Source organism: Falco peregrinus, chromosome 7, assembly GCF_023634155.1.
Source record: "Falco peregrinus isolate bFalPer1 chromosome 7, bFalPer1.pri, whole genome shotgun sequence".
NCBI classification, from domain to species: Eukaryota; Metazoa; Chordata; class Aves; order Falconiformes; family Falconidae; genus Falco; species Falco peregrinus.
The window spans coordinates 79,819,415-79,834,691 of record NC_073727.1 but is presented as its reverse complement, the minus strand read 5'-3'; the positions used below and the strand labels follow the sequence as shown (position 1 = coordinate 79,834,691).

The 15,277-nt window shown below is 41.1% G+C and overlaps 1 protein-coding gene across 47 annotated transcripts in view; it reads right to left on the bottom strand.

The window, feature by feature from the left end:
- Positions 1–262: 262 nt before the first annotated feature.
- RIMS1 (regulating synaptic membrane exocytosis 1) overlaps positions 263–15,277 on the bottom strand; it is a 335,729-nt gene continuing 320,714 nt past the window's right edge. For all 47 annotated transcript variants that reach the window (XM_055809523.1, XM_055809526.1, XM_055809556.1 and 44 more), the window contains 5 exons: positions 10,903–11,044; positions 5,201–5,313; positions 2,328–2,429; positions 1,081–1,220; positions 263–727 (listed from right to left, as the gene is read on the bottom strand). In XM_055809523.1, coding sequence (XP_055665498.1) covers positions 509–727; positions 1,081–1,220; positions 2,328–2,429; positions 5,201–5,313; positions 10,903–11,044 — 716 coding nt within the window. In that variant the 3' untranslated portion in view covers positions 263–508. The remainder of the gene's footprint in view (positions 728–1,080; positions 1,221–2,327; positions 2,430–5,200; positions 5,314–10,902; positions 11,045–15,277) is intronic.

Here is a 15,277-nt window from a genome sequence, read left to right as displayed (position 1 = left end):
TTCAGCCCTTTTTTGTTTAGTTTAGAAAAAGAAAGGAAGGGTCTCTGTTAGCATTGTGGGACTTCTACAAAACTAGCAGAATCACATGGCAAAAAACTAGTGAAAGTGACAAGTACAGAAAAACTGCTGAAACACCAGGAAGGTAACACTGCTTAAGAGCTCTGTCAAGATGTGAAAAATACAACATTGTTAACAGAGCGAGAACTTCCAGTTTGGGTCATCTTTGACTTAGGTCGAATCTAAAGGTCCCTCACTCTCTCTCCTTTTATTTTATTTTATTTTTAAAATCGTTATAAGCATCGGTGATAGCCGCTAATAGATTGGCCATATGTGATATACCTTTGTTCTGTCAACTTAAGCCATCTCTCGACAAACAGACATATGTTTGGATAACTACTACAAGCAAAAACAGAAGTGATTGTCTCTCTCCAACAGCGTTTTTTGATCGTGTGAATATCTGGTTCCAATTGTTATCCTGGGCGATGTTCTTATTAGACAGCACCTGCTACTATGATCTAATGCAGGGAGGCCCAGTTGAACTTTCCAGAGATGACTGGGAAGCCCTGCGTGTCAGGGGAGTCAAAGTTGGATCCACTAGTGATGAAGGTGGAAATAATTTATACCAGCCTATTACCACACTGGACAGATCCAGTTCCTCCAGAAGGATCTGGGCAACTCCCATGAAGCATTTGTGGTCCATTCGGCCATAGTCTCCCCAAACTATTACCTGGAAGAACATAAACACAGGTTCAGCATTGCCCCCAAACCCATGCTATGTATTCACTCCTGCTGTTATGTGCAGCGTTAAGGAAGATGTTGTTCTTAAGGGTGAATGATTGCTCCCTCTTGTGGGAGAACCTAATAGCAGGACAGGAGCAAGAGTCAACAAAAGAGAAATGTTTAATACAGCCAGACATTTTGCAGGTCTGAAACCACAAGCCACAAGGACATGTTTGCTGGCATTTATAAAATTAAATGCTTAGTGAGTTGGAAAGAGTTTATGCATATTGCTTAAACTTAAGTAAATATGCAAGTGCTTCTCCAAATGATAGCCTAAAATGGGATTAAAAAGCAACTGACCTGAAGGACTTTACCCTGTGGACTTTCATCAAAAACCAGTGTCTGTTGGTACAAAGGATCAAGGGTCTTCCGTGCAATTCTTGTCTTCTTCTTAGCTATACACGCTCCATTTTCCAATAAATACACTTTGACATAAGGAGCTGCAAACAGAACATAATAAATTACCGACTTTTATGTTTGTACTTAAAAACTTCTACATTGCACATCTGAGCTGAAGGACAGATGCCTTAAAAGGAAGCTGAGCGGACAGAAAATGACACACTTTATCTTCACTGTATAATCTGAATACAATTACATCCACAAAATAAATTACACAGGCCATAAGAAATCAATTCAATTTATAAACACTGAATGTAATGATCTAAGACGTAACCAACAACAGTTATGTTTCATGTCTGTCGTTTTAAAAACACTATTTTGCCAGGAATTAACTGTCACTGATAGCTGTGCTGGAGTCTCTATGTATGTTTAGGGGTCAGAGATATTTCAAAGCAGAAGATATTGATGTTTCATATTAGGAATATTTAAAATAAGTCACTCCGATAACACAGAGATTAATTCCTCTTTCATCTACAATCTCCTTAGGAGCTGAAAAGTGCCATTTTGGTAAAATGTTATCTAAAACTACTGTTCTAGTTGTTACAGTAAGCAGTGGTTGTGGTAGCGATTATAAATCTCTCATAAAGCTTTCTATAAATAACTAGAACTTTAAAAAATGTCCTTATAAAATGATAAAATATTAAATCTCATTCATTATACAAATTACTGACACTGGCACTAGCATAACCTGCTGTCTTCTTGAAGCACTGTTGCGTACAGAAGATCCTGGCATGTAGGTCTGTTAAGCTGTTTGTTCAAAGCACTGTCATCTGTTCTCCACCTCTTGTTTTGATGTGGAACAAACACAAAGGGCTTCTTCAACATTGACAAAGCCCCTCTGAGATATATGACTTGCTTAAGATATGCAGAAATATTTCTGCAAATTTTCCTTACAGAAAGGATGTTGAGTTGCTGAAAATCATTCCTTGAAAAGTGGCATGCAACTGGCAGATGCAAGGTGGTAAGAAGTGGACGTTGGTAGCAAGGATATATCCACTCACATATTCGTTATTGAAAAGCAAACCAAAAAAAATTAAATGTAGTGATAGCTAACTGACAGCTAAGGTCAAAAAGTCTCTGATCACCAGTTTATCAGTACATGTCATGTTCTTTTTCTCTGTTCATATATTGTCTGTTTTTTTCCTTACCTGGGGTAGATTTGGAGCCAGGTTTTTGTGTGAGGCCGCGGGCTCTAATGACTTCTACTTCTAACTGGCCCTTTTTATCCACCATTCCAATCTGAATGTCACCTGAGAGGGAGAAGAAGCCCACATTTCAGAGAAGCAGTATGGCCTGGGAGATAGTGTGTAAGAGTGAGAAAGACTAGTTTGCTACTAGTCTGATGCATTAGCGTGCTTGTCACCTCTCCTCCTGGTCCCTTTAACTTCTCCATCCTTAAATCAGGACTAAAAGATGGATGGATGCTATTAGGGAGCATGGTGACCTCTCTTGGTTTATACCAGAACTCAATATTTCTGATCCGGAGGCAGGCAAATTTACCGCAACACTTACTGTATAACCACCACACCTTTAATTTTGCACTGGTGAGCTACCTAGAGTTTTACTACCTAGAGTTTTCCTCCCTAGGACTGTTGCCCCCTGTGCCAGTCACTGGCATGTGCTGCCCTGACAGTGGTGCCACACTTGGAGAGCCTAAAACCCAAACTCGTGTTCAGAAATCCCCTTGGCTGGCAATTTCTGCCTCCAAGCTGAGTTGCAACAGCTGGCAGTGTGAAGGCTCCTTCCCTGATGAAGTAGGAAGAACTCCTGGTAAAGACTAACGTTGAAACCTTCTTCTGTAACTACAATTGCCTGAGGACAAGGCGGCAACACCAACCAGAGGAGGCACACAGTCACAGTACCGCTTCAGGGGATGATGCCCTATGCCCCCAGGAGCTCGAAAGGGTTTTTTCTGCAAAAGTCTCCAGCGAGTACAGAGGTGACAATTCACCTAGTTTATCAATATTCCACAGCCATTTTTGGTATGAAGAAAATGACACAACACTTTAAAATAAAAAGCTGCTTTTGCTACTAAATAGTCAAATTTGTCTCCCTGCCTGAGTTCTGACAAATAACATTTCCTGCAGAAAAAGGAAACTGCTTAGTCCAAGACCAAGCGCTGCTCTGATCTAGATCAGTAAAATGCAAGGGAAGTCAATGATGACCTGATGCTCGAAGTGTTATGTCTCTATGGTTTCATATATCATGGAATCAGCTGGCTAGAAATCTAACAGGCCACTTGGAATAAAAAATGCACAGCATTACATGGGCAGCTACGTAACACCTGTGCAAATCAATGAACTATACATATATCTATGAAACATGGGAGTATGTATATATTTGACATGCGAACTCCAATTGTCTACAAAACCACACTTAAAAATGGATAGTCCCGAACTATAGAATTTGGAGTCTGGATTTACAAAGACAGTATTTTGAAATTAACTGTGCATGAGATTTTCATATGCTTGTCTAACAGTATATTAGAGCAGTGTTTATACCTTGGTACTTGAGGTATGACAGAGCAGCAGGGAAGATTTTTTTTTTTTATCAATCAAACTTTTCTTGAATAAACAGTGCTCTGCGTTACACTAAAAATAGTTTACTGGAAAATTCCAACAAGCTTTTTTAAAAAGCACATCTCCGTATCGCATATCCAAAGTAAAACATGCGACGTGGAACCAGAAGGGGGAGCAATAATACAAACTTTTTGAAAGAGTCACTAGTGAAAGGACAGGACATAGAAGGTGGCCTGAAAATTGTTAAAAAGCATGATTGAGTGGTTTTCTGGGGGCCAAAACTTGAGCCTTTAGTAAATAAAGAAGTTCTAAGAAGTGAAAATAAACATTACTCAAGTAAATTGCAGAAAAATATTCAGTCAGAAAACAAGATTAAAATAGAGAGATGAAAGAAATCTAGACCCTTATATTCATACTGACAGAGCCACTCAGATTTGTATAGCGCAAACCATCTCACAAACATATTCTCTTTCAAGATGATAATAAAAAAATATGAATTTAACAAGTTTTGTGCTTATTAATGCATTAGTAGCAGTCATTTGGACTTACACAGCATCCCTTGTCTTAGGGGATACTCAAAACATTCTCAACAAAGTTTCTGTCTCCTTCTGCTCTCCTGCAATTTTTCTTTCTGCTTTAATTTCCTTTTTCATAAGCATCTCAGTAGCCCTTCCTGAAGCTGATTCTCCCAAGACATCTGTACTGAAACACTGGCCACTTGTAATTTCCATCAGAAGTATGGTTCAAGTAATTGATCAAGTACTCCTCACTTAGCATCCTAAAGCATGTCTAAGAGTTGCTCATATATAAGCAAAAATAAAAATAAATAGTAAAAAAAAAAAAAAAATCAAACCTTTCCAAAGATACTCGCACAGTATCGCACTGTTTCACACCTTATACACTCATACTCTATTCATAACCAAGATACAGCCAATGGTACTACAGGGAAATACAGACTGGTCTGGAACACAGAGAAGGTAACAGATAGCCTCAGGCAGCTGCTGCAGAAAAGGATTTTGTCTCTTTCATGATAAACACTGGCTTTATCAGCAACTGATTATTGGGCATTGCAAATGTGGGCAGCAGCTCCACATTCTGGGATTAGATGAACTAAGCATGAACAAGTGCAGAGTTTGGCTGTCTGTCACATCCAATATAATCTGTGGCAAGTAAGTATAAAAAGGTGAGAATTTCCAGTGAGCTACAACAGGAGAAACCACAGTTATTTTGAGCGGGAAGCAAAGCGCAACTCCTCTCTTCAAATTGCAAATGAGATTTTCATGAAATGAGGAAATTCAAATTGCCTCAAACAGGGAATACTGTCTCTCACCCTGATTGGGATGCTAGCGTTCTAGGAATACCAGTGCCTGTGTATAGGACCTTCATGCTTACAGTAAAGGAAGCAACCTTGTAAAAGTCTTTTCGGTGCTGTAGTCTGGCAGTGTGTGTATTAATTAACTGGCTTATTATTCATTTAACAGAGAAGAACATATTATTCTTACCCATGGCAGGGGTTGCTAGCGTTTGCCGGCCTACTAACTGTGCAGGTCCAAGTCCATCGAGGAAATCACTAAACTGACTGTCAGCGCCCAGCCGTACTCCAGGAAATATTAAGCTGAAGCAAAATAAAAGCCAGTTAAGCATACGAACAGGATTAATTTCTACTGTCCTACAGTATCTACCTCAAAACTGTTACTGATACAAGGCAAGCAGATCAGGATGTGCAACCACAAGTTGTTCTGCAGCATCAGGAATGAGCTGTTTCCCAAGGACCCCAAAGAAGTGTAGTAATTCTGCACATGGACGCAAAGCAGTCCATAAAACAGTTCTTTGTAAGGAGTCCTCCATGGGAAGTGAAAAGCCTGACAGGTGAATAAACTATAAGTGACCTTGTAAGAGAAAACATAAAAAGCCCCCTGAAATTTAATACCCTATCATTCTTCATTCTTGAATGTTGATTTACCTTGTAAAATACTGTTTTATATTGATACATACATCCAAACCCCATCCGCATCATGTAGAACAAACAGAGAAAACCGATGTATACACTGAATTAATGTGATTGCTGCACCTGTTTAATGAAGCAGTAAAGAGGCAGGTAATACTAGTACTGATTAGAGCTAAACCTAATGCCACTCCCTAGCCAAAATACTCTGGCAGCCACATCTGCATCTACAGCCGGTACCCACCCCTCTTTCAGGACACTAACTGAACTGTAATACATTGGCACAGAGCGTATGGAAACATTCATCAGGTTGGACAGGGCTCTGGGAAACCTGATCTAGCTGAAGATGTCTCTGCTCATTGCAGGGGAGTTGGACTAGATGACCTTTAAAGGTCCCTTCCAACCCAAACCGTGCTATGATTCCATGGTATGTGCTTTTCCAAGCTGCTTACTTGTATCCAGAATCTCCACTTTCTTTTAAATAGACATACAGCTTCCAAACAATAACAAAAGAAACCAACAAAACAAAACAAACAAAAAAGAGAGGGAAGAGAGAAAGAACGATCCATGGTGGAGAGACTCAGCTTTGACTTCCTCATCACAATTATGAGGAAAGAAGAACAGACTTTGAACTAAGTCTAGATAGCATCCTTACCAGCAGGCCATCCACTATATGCTTCTTCTTCAAAGGAAAACTCCTATTAGACCGGAGAGAATACTTAGAAAACTTCCTAATAAAAACATCAGTGCAAAAAGCTTAGATTTCAACAGATCAAGCTTATGTGCTCCAGTCATTCAATTCACACTGAAAGCTCCTTGCAAACCCCAGTTAGCTGGATAGAAAAAGCCCATTTCTCTCCTCAAGACTAACTGTTCTCGCTATGCCTGCATAAACATATAGACTGCCTGTAACTGAAGCTGGCCAGAAAATATCCGCACAGTCCTTTTCATTGAAAAAGTCTGATTGACCACAAGGTAAGCTTTTCACAGTTTAGTTTTAAGAAATCTTTTTAAGGTAGTTTCTTTAGATGGAGGACAAGAACCTCAAGGTCTCCAGTTCAACCACCAGCCTGCCAGTTACAGCATTCACCTAACCTTGACGTGCAGTTTCAAGCCCACCCTTCCTGATAAGACACACAATCTCCTTCTCTCCCCAGTGGCACTACCCATTCACTCTTGCTCCTGCTATGAAAAGTTTCTTGTTTGTTGCTTTGGCCTTTTTCCCCAAATTGTGTTACATTTTGCTATGGACTGACTAACGACATTGAAAATGTTCATTTGAGAGCACTCTCACTTTTCAGACACCTCTAGCTATACACGTGAGAATGAATGTTGTGAAGGACACATTCACCTTAATGTGTATTAATTCTAATTCACTGAACTCCAGTTATGGGTCAAGCAGAAGAACATAACATGGTACCTGGGCTACCTACTGCAGGAATCTGCACTCTCAGCTGAGCTACACATCTGATTGGTCTTATGAAATGCAGGATGAGGCACGACACTGTCAGTAAACTATGTAATCCTGGAAATAAAGTTAGTATCATAATGTACACACACACACACACAAGAAAAAGTAACCCATGCAAACTTAACATAAGCATCTCCTATTTGTCATCATTACCCACCTACAGTAACATCAAGACTGGACTGCAGACAAAATACTACTCAAGCAACCAAAGTCAAGCTCTTGCTGATTTTCATGGGAAACTCCCAAGAGACAGGAAAAAACAGCTTCTCTATTCTGAATAGAAGGCGCTATCAAAACCTGATTCATGCTCACACTATAAATAACATCTGAAGTTAAAGGTGTCATTTCTAATGTTTGAAAACGGCCCAGAAGGAGGAGGGAGTGAGGGACAAGTTTTTAGGATCAGCTGGCACAGTGTATGTACCCCTGATTACGCACTGTAGTTGTGCGGCTTTGTCTCCACCTTGCAGTTGTGTCCAACTCATGTTCTATAAAAAAGCCAGTGATGCATGTGGGGGAAGTGGTGAAACAGTAGAAGATTGCATTGGTCATCTTTCTTACAAGAAGCTCTGCATTTAATGTTCTTCATTCACTGTGATCTAAACCCAGAGCTGCCGTAGACATTATTCTATCAAACTCGTGCAGGTTTGCGGAACAGCTGAGGATTTGATCTATAGCTAAATCACAGAATCATAGAATAAAATTACTTCAGAGCAGCTTTCTAAGCCACAAAATACAGCGCTACACTGAACAGAGCCCTCTGGTATCCCTTTTGCCTATGGCACTGTGTCTTCTTTAAGGAATGTTTCTCTTCCTTCATTTCAGAAAGATATATTTAACTGTTTCACCCGAGTTTTGTTATCTGCCTCCTTCGTCCCATTCTCTTAGGCTGCTCTTCAGAGTCACTGTTAGATACTGGTGGTGTTCTCACTTCACTGGTCTCACTTTTACTCTTTACTCTTGCCAGAGACTGGAATAGGTGTGTGTAGATCAGGGACAGTGTTTAAGGTCAACTGTGCAGTGGGTTTGGAGTCAGGAAATGAAGTTGAGGTATACTGAGGATTCAACCAGAAGAGCTGGCAACTCTGTCAAACCAAAAGTCTGGGACAGAAACATTGAAAAGTTGGGGAGCTGTATGGCACAGAAAAGTATGTCAAATGTGGTCAGATGTGAAGAAATCTATTGTATGAGAGCACTGAGAGAGGTAAGGAGAACCGTCAGAAGCAGAACTGGTGCTGGAGCAGCAAGAGATGGGGAGCTAAGGAGGCAGGAACAAGACATGAGATGCAGATAGTGTGGCTACCAGCTTATGATAGCTCACTTTACCTTGAAGATGGATCTAGTTCCAAAGGATAATTTTCAAACTAAGTCCCACTATGCACACCAAGTCTGCACTATGTCCCAACAAGAAGCAAGCACTCCGTTTACCTCCGAGGCTTGCTCTCTTCACTGCCTTATTCAGAGGCTGATTCTCAAGTCAAAAGTGTAAGGCTCTACCTTGTGGCTTCTGTCCCCTAGACACTTGCTGTGACCTCCAGACCCAGACCTTGGCTGTCTCAGCCTGGCCGAATCTGTTTACACACCCTGAGGGTGGAGCAGAGGATTAGGCTGTTCCCCTGAGAAGGTCCTCACCGTCGGTGCTGGGCTCCTGTCTTTCCCGCACTGCTAGCCAGGGAAACAGGCTGCCCCAGCTCCTCCTTAGCAGGGTCCAGCTCATTGGGACCTTTGTCACCACAGTGAGTAACTGGTGCCTTACAGACTGACACTGCAGCACAGAGAAGGAGGATGGCAGGATGGAGTGTGGAAAGGGTAAAGATAACGCCCTATCAGAAACATACTGGTAAAAATACTGGAATATTTTATTCATCCCTCATTCTTCATTAGATACTTACCTACTTTGGGTTTGAGTTATTCATGATGGAGTTTGTTTTTCTTACATGGCTCTTGCAATTCTTAGCGTATCATGGAATCATAGAATGGTTTGGGTCAGAATGGACCTTAAAGATCATCTAGCCCAACACCCTGCCATGTGCAGAGACACCTTTCACTAGACCAGGTTGCTCAACACCTCATCCAGCCTGGCCTTGAACACTTGCAGGGATGGGGACTCTGCAACTCCTCTGGGCAACCTGTGCCAGTGCCTCACCACCTGTGGCGGCGTGCTCCCCCTGGCCCCATCCTGACCTTTATTTCCACAACCCTGCTCAAGTGATAACCACCAGTGGCAATCCTAATGGCTGCATCTGGTTGTGATGGCTGTATCCGACTCGAAGAGGATTTGGGGGAGACAGATAAAGATGCAATAGCCAAGGGCTAATTTGAACAATGCTCCCAGCTAACAGGGCTGGTCAAGCTCTGACTCAAGCCAAGTTTGAAATAAACTAACTTCTGTAGTCAGTGGGCAAACAGAACTGTCGATTATCTTACTCCACAAATAGCGGACAGCCCAGGGCCCGTTGAGCTCTCCTGCATGGCAGTAGGCTGCATGCCAGGATGTCCCCTTGAGCTGAGAGACTCCTTGCTGCAATAGATCCTTGGTAAGTGATTAATAGCATGTTAAAGTTTCAAATCTTAGATAAGTGGTATACAGGATTGACTCTGCACATATAAACCTTCAGATATATTGTTGACCAAGTCTGAGACTAAGTTTGGATCTAGCCACACCTAAACTTCCATCTGAGAAGTTTAAAACACAAGGGGATCCTTTCTGAAACTCCACCAGAGTCTCCCTGACAGTTTTGTCTGACCCTGTCCTCTGTGCAGTAAATAATCAAGTGTACCTTGCCATCAAATCTTGTTAAATCATCATCTCATTTACTATTAAACATTGTTCAGCCAATAAACATACGGCTGCTTCTCTCTTGCACAAGTGAAGTGCGTCACTCTACCCATGACACCACCCTCGTAAAAAAATGAGGATGGTGAGATCATCTGATGATGGACAAATTACACCTTTACACAGCTCCTTGCCACCATCATGGCTGCCCCTGGCTCTTTGTACTTACACAATGTGCAGCAGTAACTGTGGTAACATGATAAGCATATAAAAAGATGAAGCCAAAGGGGTTCCAATCTCTCATTTTTTTCCAGGTCTATAGGGTGCATTTGCCCCCTGTTTTCCCCTTTTGTGGAGAAGCGTCTTATAAAAGTACCCTAGTGACCACTGCGCCTTGGCACACATGGTAGAGTCCCAGTGAGAGCTGTGAGGAGGACGGAGTATCACGCGCTGACTTTGTTCTCCTTTCCTTCATACTGAGTCACTCAGCAGTGAATGAAAACAGCTGCCCCATTCCCCACAGTTGTCTGTCTGATTTCAGCTGATGGGGCAGCTGGGCTCTGGGTTTACAATTCCCAACAAGAGACCTGGACCAACTCCAAACTAAACTTTCTTTGTATATAGTGTTACTGAGCAGAGTTTCATATCACAGGGTTTTACATATAACATCTGAAGTTTAACTCTGAGTTAATCCAAACATAACTCAAAGGAAAAGTACCCCTATGTTCTGTTTTGAATAATGTGGTCTGAATGTAGTTGTCTTTCGATGAACAAAATGCCTCACTGGATGACAGGGAAAATGTGACTCCTTAAGAAGTTCTCTCTAAATTTCGGTTTTCAAAAGATTTGTGTTATGCCCCTAAAACAGTTTATTTTTGCAAACATTTCAAGAGGAAGCATCTGTACACAGAGCTATCGCCTTCAGCCAGAGCTGGGACCTCTGCTCACATCCCAAGTTTTCCTGCAAAGACAAGAAACTTCTACATTATTAGTATTTTTAAATGCCACTTACTTGCCCTCGGAGCTATAACTATTTATGCTGCCGTCAGTGGATTCCCGACTTGGCTGTCGAACCATACGACTTCTCATCTCTGCTGCCATTCCCGTCTCTGTGCTTCTTTGTATCGTGCTCTTTAGCTTCTTGTTGCCAGCCTCTGAAAGCAGAGAAAAAGAAGCGATAGTTAGAATGACGACTTAGAGCAAAGCCTTTCCTTGCAGTTCTCCCCCAACAACAGTGATCTGACTTGACCATTACTATTTAATAAGCCAAAACGACTCTTCTGATCAAAGAACGAATCTCTCTTCTTCAGTTGCAAACCGGCAATGGCTTCTCTTTAAAAGGGCTGCAACCTAAAGATCTTTTTTAGGGCAAACTGTCAGAAATTAGACATCTTATTAATAACCTTTACACAGTCAGAATGTAGACAGGACGACTGTGATAAGTGTCTGCTAACTGTATACTCGGTAAGGTGTTTCTACCCACCTTGTTAGTTAAGTTGGGTGACTATAAAAGAAGTTACAACTCTCACAGAAAAAAAGAGGGGAAAAAATCCTTCACACTTTCCACAGAAAAATGTTAAGCACCAATATACTTAGTATCAAAAACATAATGATGTGTTTTGACTCAACAAAATCTTACTTTTCACCACAGAAATTCTTCAAAGTACATGGTGAGCTTTATGTAGCTTCTGATCTCATCACTTCCTAAGCAGAATTAACCCTTGGAGAATTTGTTTGGGAGATGATGGACTTCACAGTCTAGACTTGCTACTGAACACTACAGGGTAATGTGAATCTTGTGAAATTGTTTAAAGACTTGATCCATTTGGAAAAGCTTCCATCACACATACTTTAAAATGCAATATGAGTTCCACCTGGAAGGTTTGCTGTTACCCTTGAGCAAGGAGAGCTTCCTCAGTCCTTTATAGGGGTGGTTATGGGCTCAAGGTGCAACAGCTGATCTACAATGAATTCTGCTGTTGCACGGCAGAAATGGTGCTTCTAGATGATGATAATTGGTCTCAAAGATCTTTAACTGAAATACTTCCACCAAAGAGTCTATGAGATATGACAGCATGTGTTGACTTCTAGCTCAGTGTCCTGTTCTTCATTAAGTTCAGCCTATCATTCAATGGGTAACATTACTTCCTCTCAGCAAGTAATAGATTTGACAAAGTTTCATGCAAGTGTATGCAAAAAAATACTCCCGCATTTGCCCCTTCATTTCAGTACTCCCTCATTCTCTCTCTGCAGAGTATGTGCTTCCTTTTCACAGCCTGCTCAGGGGAGCATCTGAAAAAGAAAATGTTTCTTCCACCTCCATCTGCTGTGGAGACTGAATTGCTCTGAAAAATTTTTCACCTTCCTGTTTCACGTGAGCATTGCTGATGTTTGAAGCTGACAGATCTTGACCTTTCTTCACACAAAAGTTACGGCTTTGGTTGCCTCTGCACGACCTGCCCATTGCTCAAGGTGTTTAAATGCGATGTGGAAAACAGCTGGCCCTTACTCTTTAGGTCCGTGGAGCTGGTGGAGGGCAAGGAGCAACCACACAACAGAGCAGCTCCCCCTGAGTTATCACAGTAACCTCTCTGGAGCTAGCAGAGAGACCACAAACATGGCCAAAGCGAAAAATAAAGAATTCTTATATTGGGCTTAGAGGAGACATCACCACAGCAAAAGGGGCTGTGGTTTTCCTCTTAAGCATTCTGGACAAGGGGTTGTTTATCTACGGCCAGCAAGAAGCAGAAAGCAAATGCCTCTGAGTGGAAGAAATTAGCTACTTCCACAGATCCTTTACCGCCTTCTGAGGCCAACAGCTGTGAGGTTTTGCTGTGGGCCACTGCAACTCATCCAAATTCCCGGCCTTTGGTCAGCTGAAAATGCAATTTTCAGTTCTGCTAAACATGGAGTAGAGTAGGCTAGACATGGTGCACCAGGCAGAGCAGGCTCCGCTCTTAGCCAGTGCAGGTGGCTGTGGAAGGTATTTGCTTGAACTTCTGAGACTCCGTATGCAGAAAATAAAATGCTAAGTTTTGGACTTGAGCTTTATCTTTAAAAATAGATGATGTGTCCAGCATAACAACACTGAAAGGTAAGCTGAGCACCAAAAAAAATCAGAAGGCAGCCTTGCAAGTATAACTCGCATGCAGAGCCCTACACCAAAGCAGGACTGTCACATTTGCAGTAGCTATGCATTTGCCACCCATATTCTTTTGTGCCTCTCTCTCTTGCTGGGACCTGTCTAAAAGCACCTGTTTCCGTCTGCTCCCACAAAGCAGGTGAGATGGATGTGGTTTACCCCCTGCCTTCTTTTCTGGAGCCAGCTAGATCAGGCAGCATGACTGGAAATATATACGTTAGAGCCTGAAATGTGGGCACCTGAACAGGGCTGCCTGTGAGTATTCATGGCTCAGGAAATGGGAGTGACAAGACACTAAAGGTAGCTACAAGATCATCATGACCTTGGCATAAATCGGGAGAGAGATGTTGCTCTGGACCACCTGGACAACATGGTGAGTGCTGAAACTCAGGAATTACAGCCAGGCAGTTGGGAAAGCTTAATGAAGAATGTAGTCATAGAAATAATCACTGTAAAAAATATCCATTGCCTAAATTACAGGAATGAATATTTTAGCTTTGAGCCACAGCAGAGATTGAAAATAGCAAGTGTTTTTTTTTTTTTAAAGAGTAATTTTATATTATCATGAATAACAACCACATTACTGCTTGAACATACTTCTTTGCTCCACAGATTTTTAAATGCACAGACCATGAAGTAGGAATCCTCATGCATGGCCATAAGCAGGTCCACACCCTTGCTGTGCTGCAAATACCAGATTGTCTTTTTCTGACTATTTTCCAAGTCATTGCTCTCTGTCTTACTGTGTTGGATTCCACTTCTTCTTTTTCTCATCAACATTTTCTTTCAGGTTAAAGATTAAAAAAAAAAATAAATATTTTGCCTCATCTTGTAACTGCTACTAATATCCACGATGTTTCCTGAGAAAACTAGTCCTGCATATTTCATTCTACAACCTCAATCTTAATATTCTGCAGTACAATCAGAAACATAACATAAAACTAACCCAAGACAGAAAGGTAAAATAAATCATGAGTTTTATAGCATAAAAGGAATTGCTTTTGCCCATGGCTAAGAACCAAAACACACATCACACAGGTTTTGGAAGTTTTAACCTTGGTCAGTTATGTGTATCATAGTTTTCATCCACTTATAGCACAACAAGTAATGACAACAGTTTATCTTGTCGGTGTACTCCTGTAAACTTCTCAGCACAACCTAGTTCTGCAAGCGAGGGAGGTGCTTAGCATACAGCTGAGCTGGGAAACGCTGTTATTTCTAAAGGCGCCCTGGTCACACGAAGTCACTCTGGGGTAGGTACGACTTCCAGTCCTGCCCTGACTGCACAATGAAATACAGGATCCAAACAACTTCAGTGTTTCTCCTGCTCTTGATAATTTTTTTTTTTTTATTAAACTTCCATTTTCATCTTGTCTTACTTTCAATCTAGCAGTTATGCACATATCTTTGAGATGCTGTCTTTACATGAAAAATACAAGTTCATAAAATATACTATGATATATTGAGAAGATTTTTCTACTCTTGTGTGGATATCTGTTGGAGAATGTTTGGTTCTGATCCTGATTTTTATTAGTTTGATATGTAAAATTACATTTTATAATATGTTACAGTCATTTGCCTGCACTGTGCAATTTACACTACATTCATTGTGCAGACTGAAGATAAATTGTCTCTATACGGAATGCCATTTAGGGGCAAAATTTGCTCCAAAATTGTCTGTATGCTTCTGTCTGCTTTGCTAATTGTGTAAGGCTTTCTGCATGCAGAAATGCAGACTGATGTGCATAAATTGCATGTAAATACATAGTTTAATGGTAGAAACTAGAGAAAAACTACTACAGAGCAACCGTGATGAACATTTTTGCAGATTTATCAACTGATGCAAGAAGGTCATAAAGCAGCCATCTGCAGCTACAAAATATATACAGCTTGTAAGCATTTTGCAGTTCATCAACAGTCTTCTACAACACCTCTGATGAGTGTGTGCAATGTGCTATTTCAGTCTACCTACTATAAATATAGCTTATAGTTCCTTTTTGTTCTGACACGAAATTGGTCCTTGATTTTGGTTTTCTCAGACAAAGTAAATTAATGGGAGATCGTGATTTAAGGAAAGATGAAGAGCAAAAAGCAAGCTTGTTAGTGTATGCACTATCTTACATTTGCACAAAATATCAGTGGAACAGAATTATATTAGCAAGAAAGGGTCAGTGATAGTACCTGTGGAATTAAGATGGCCTACCAGAGATTCCTCTAAAGGCATCCAATTCAGAGAGGACAATGC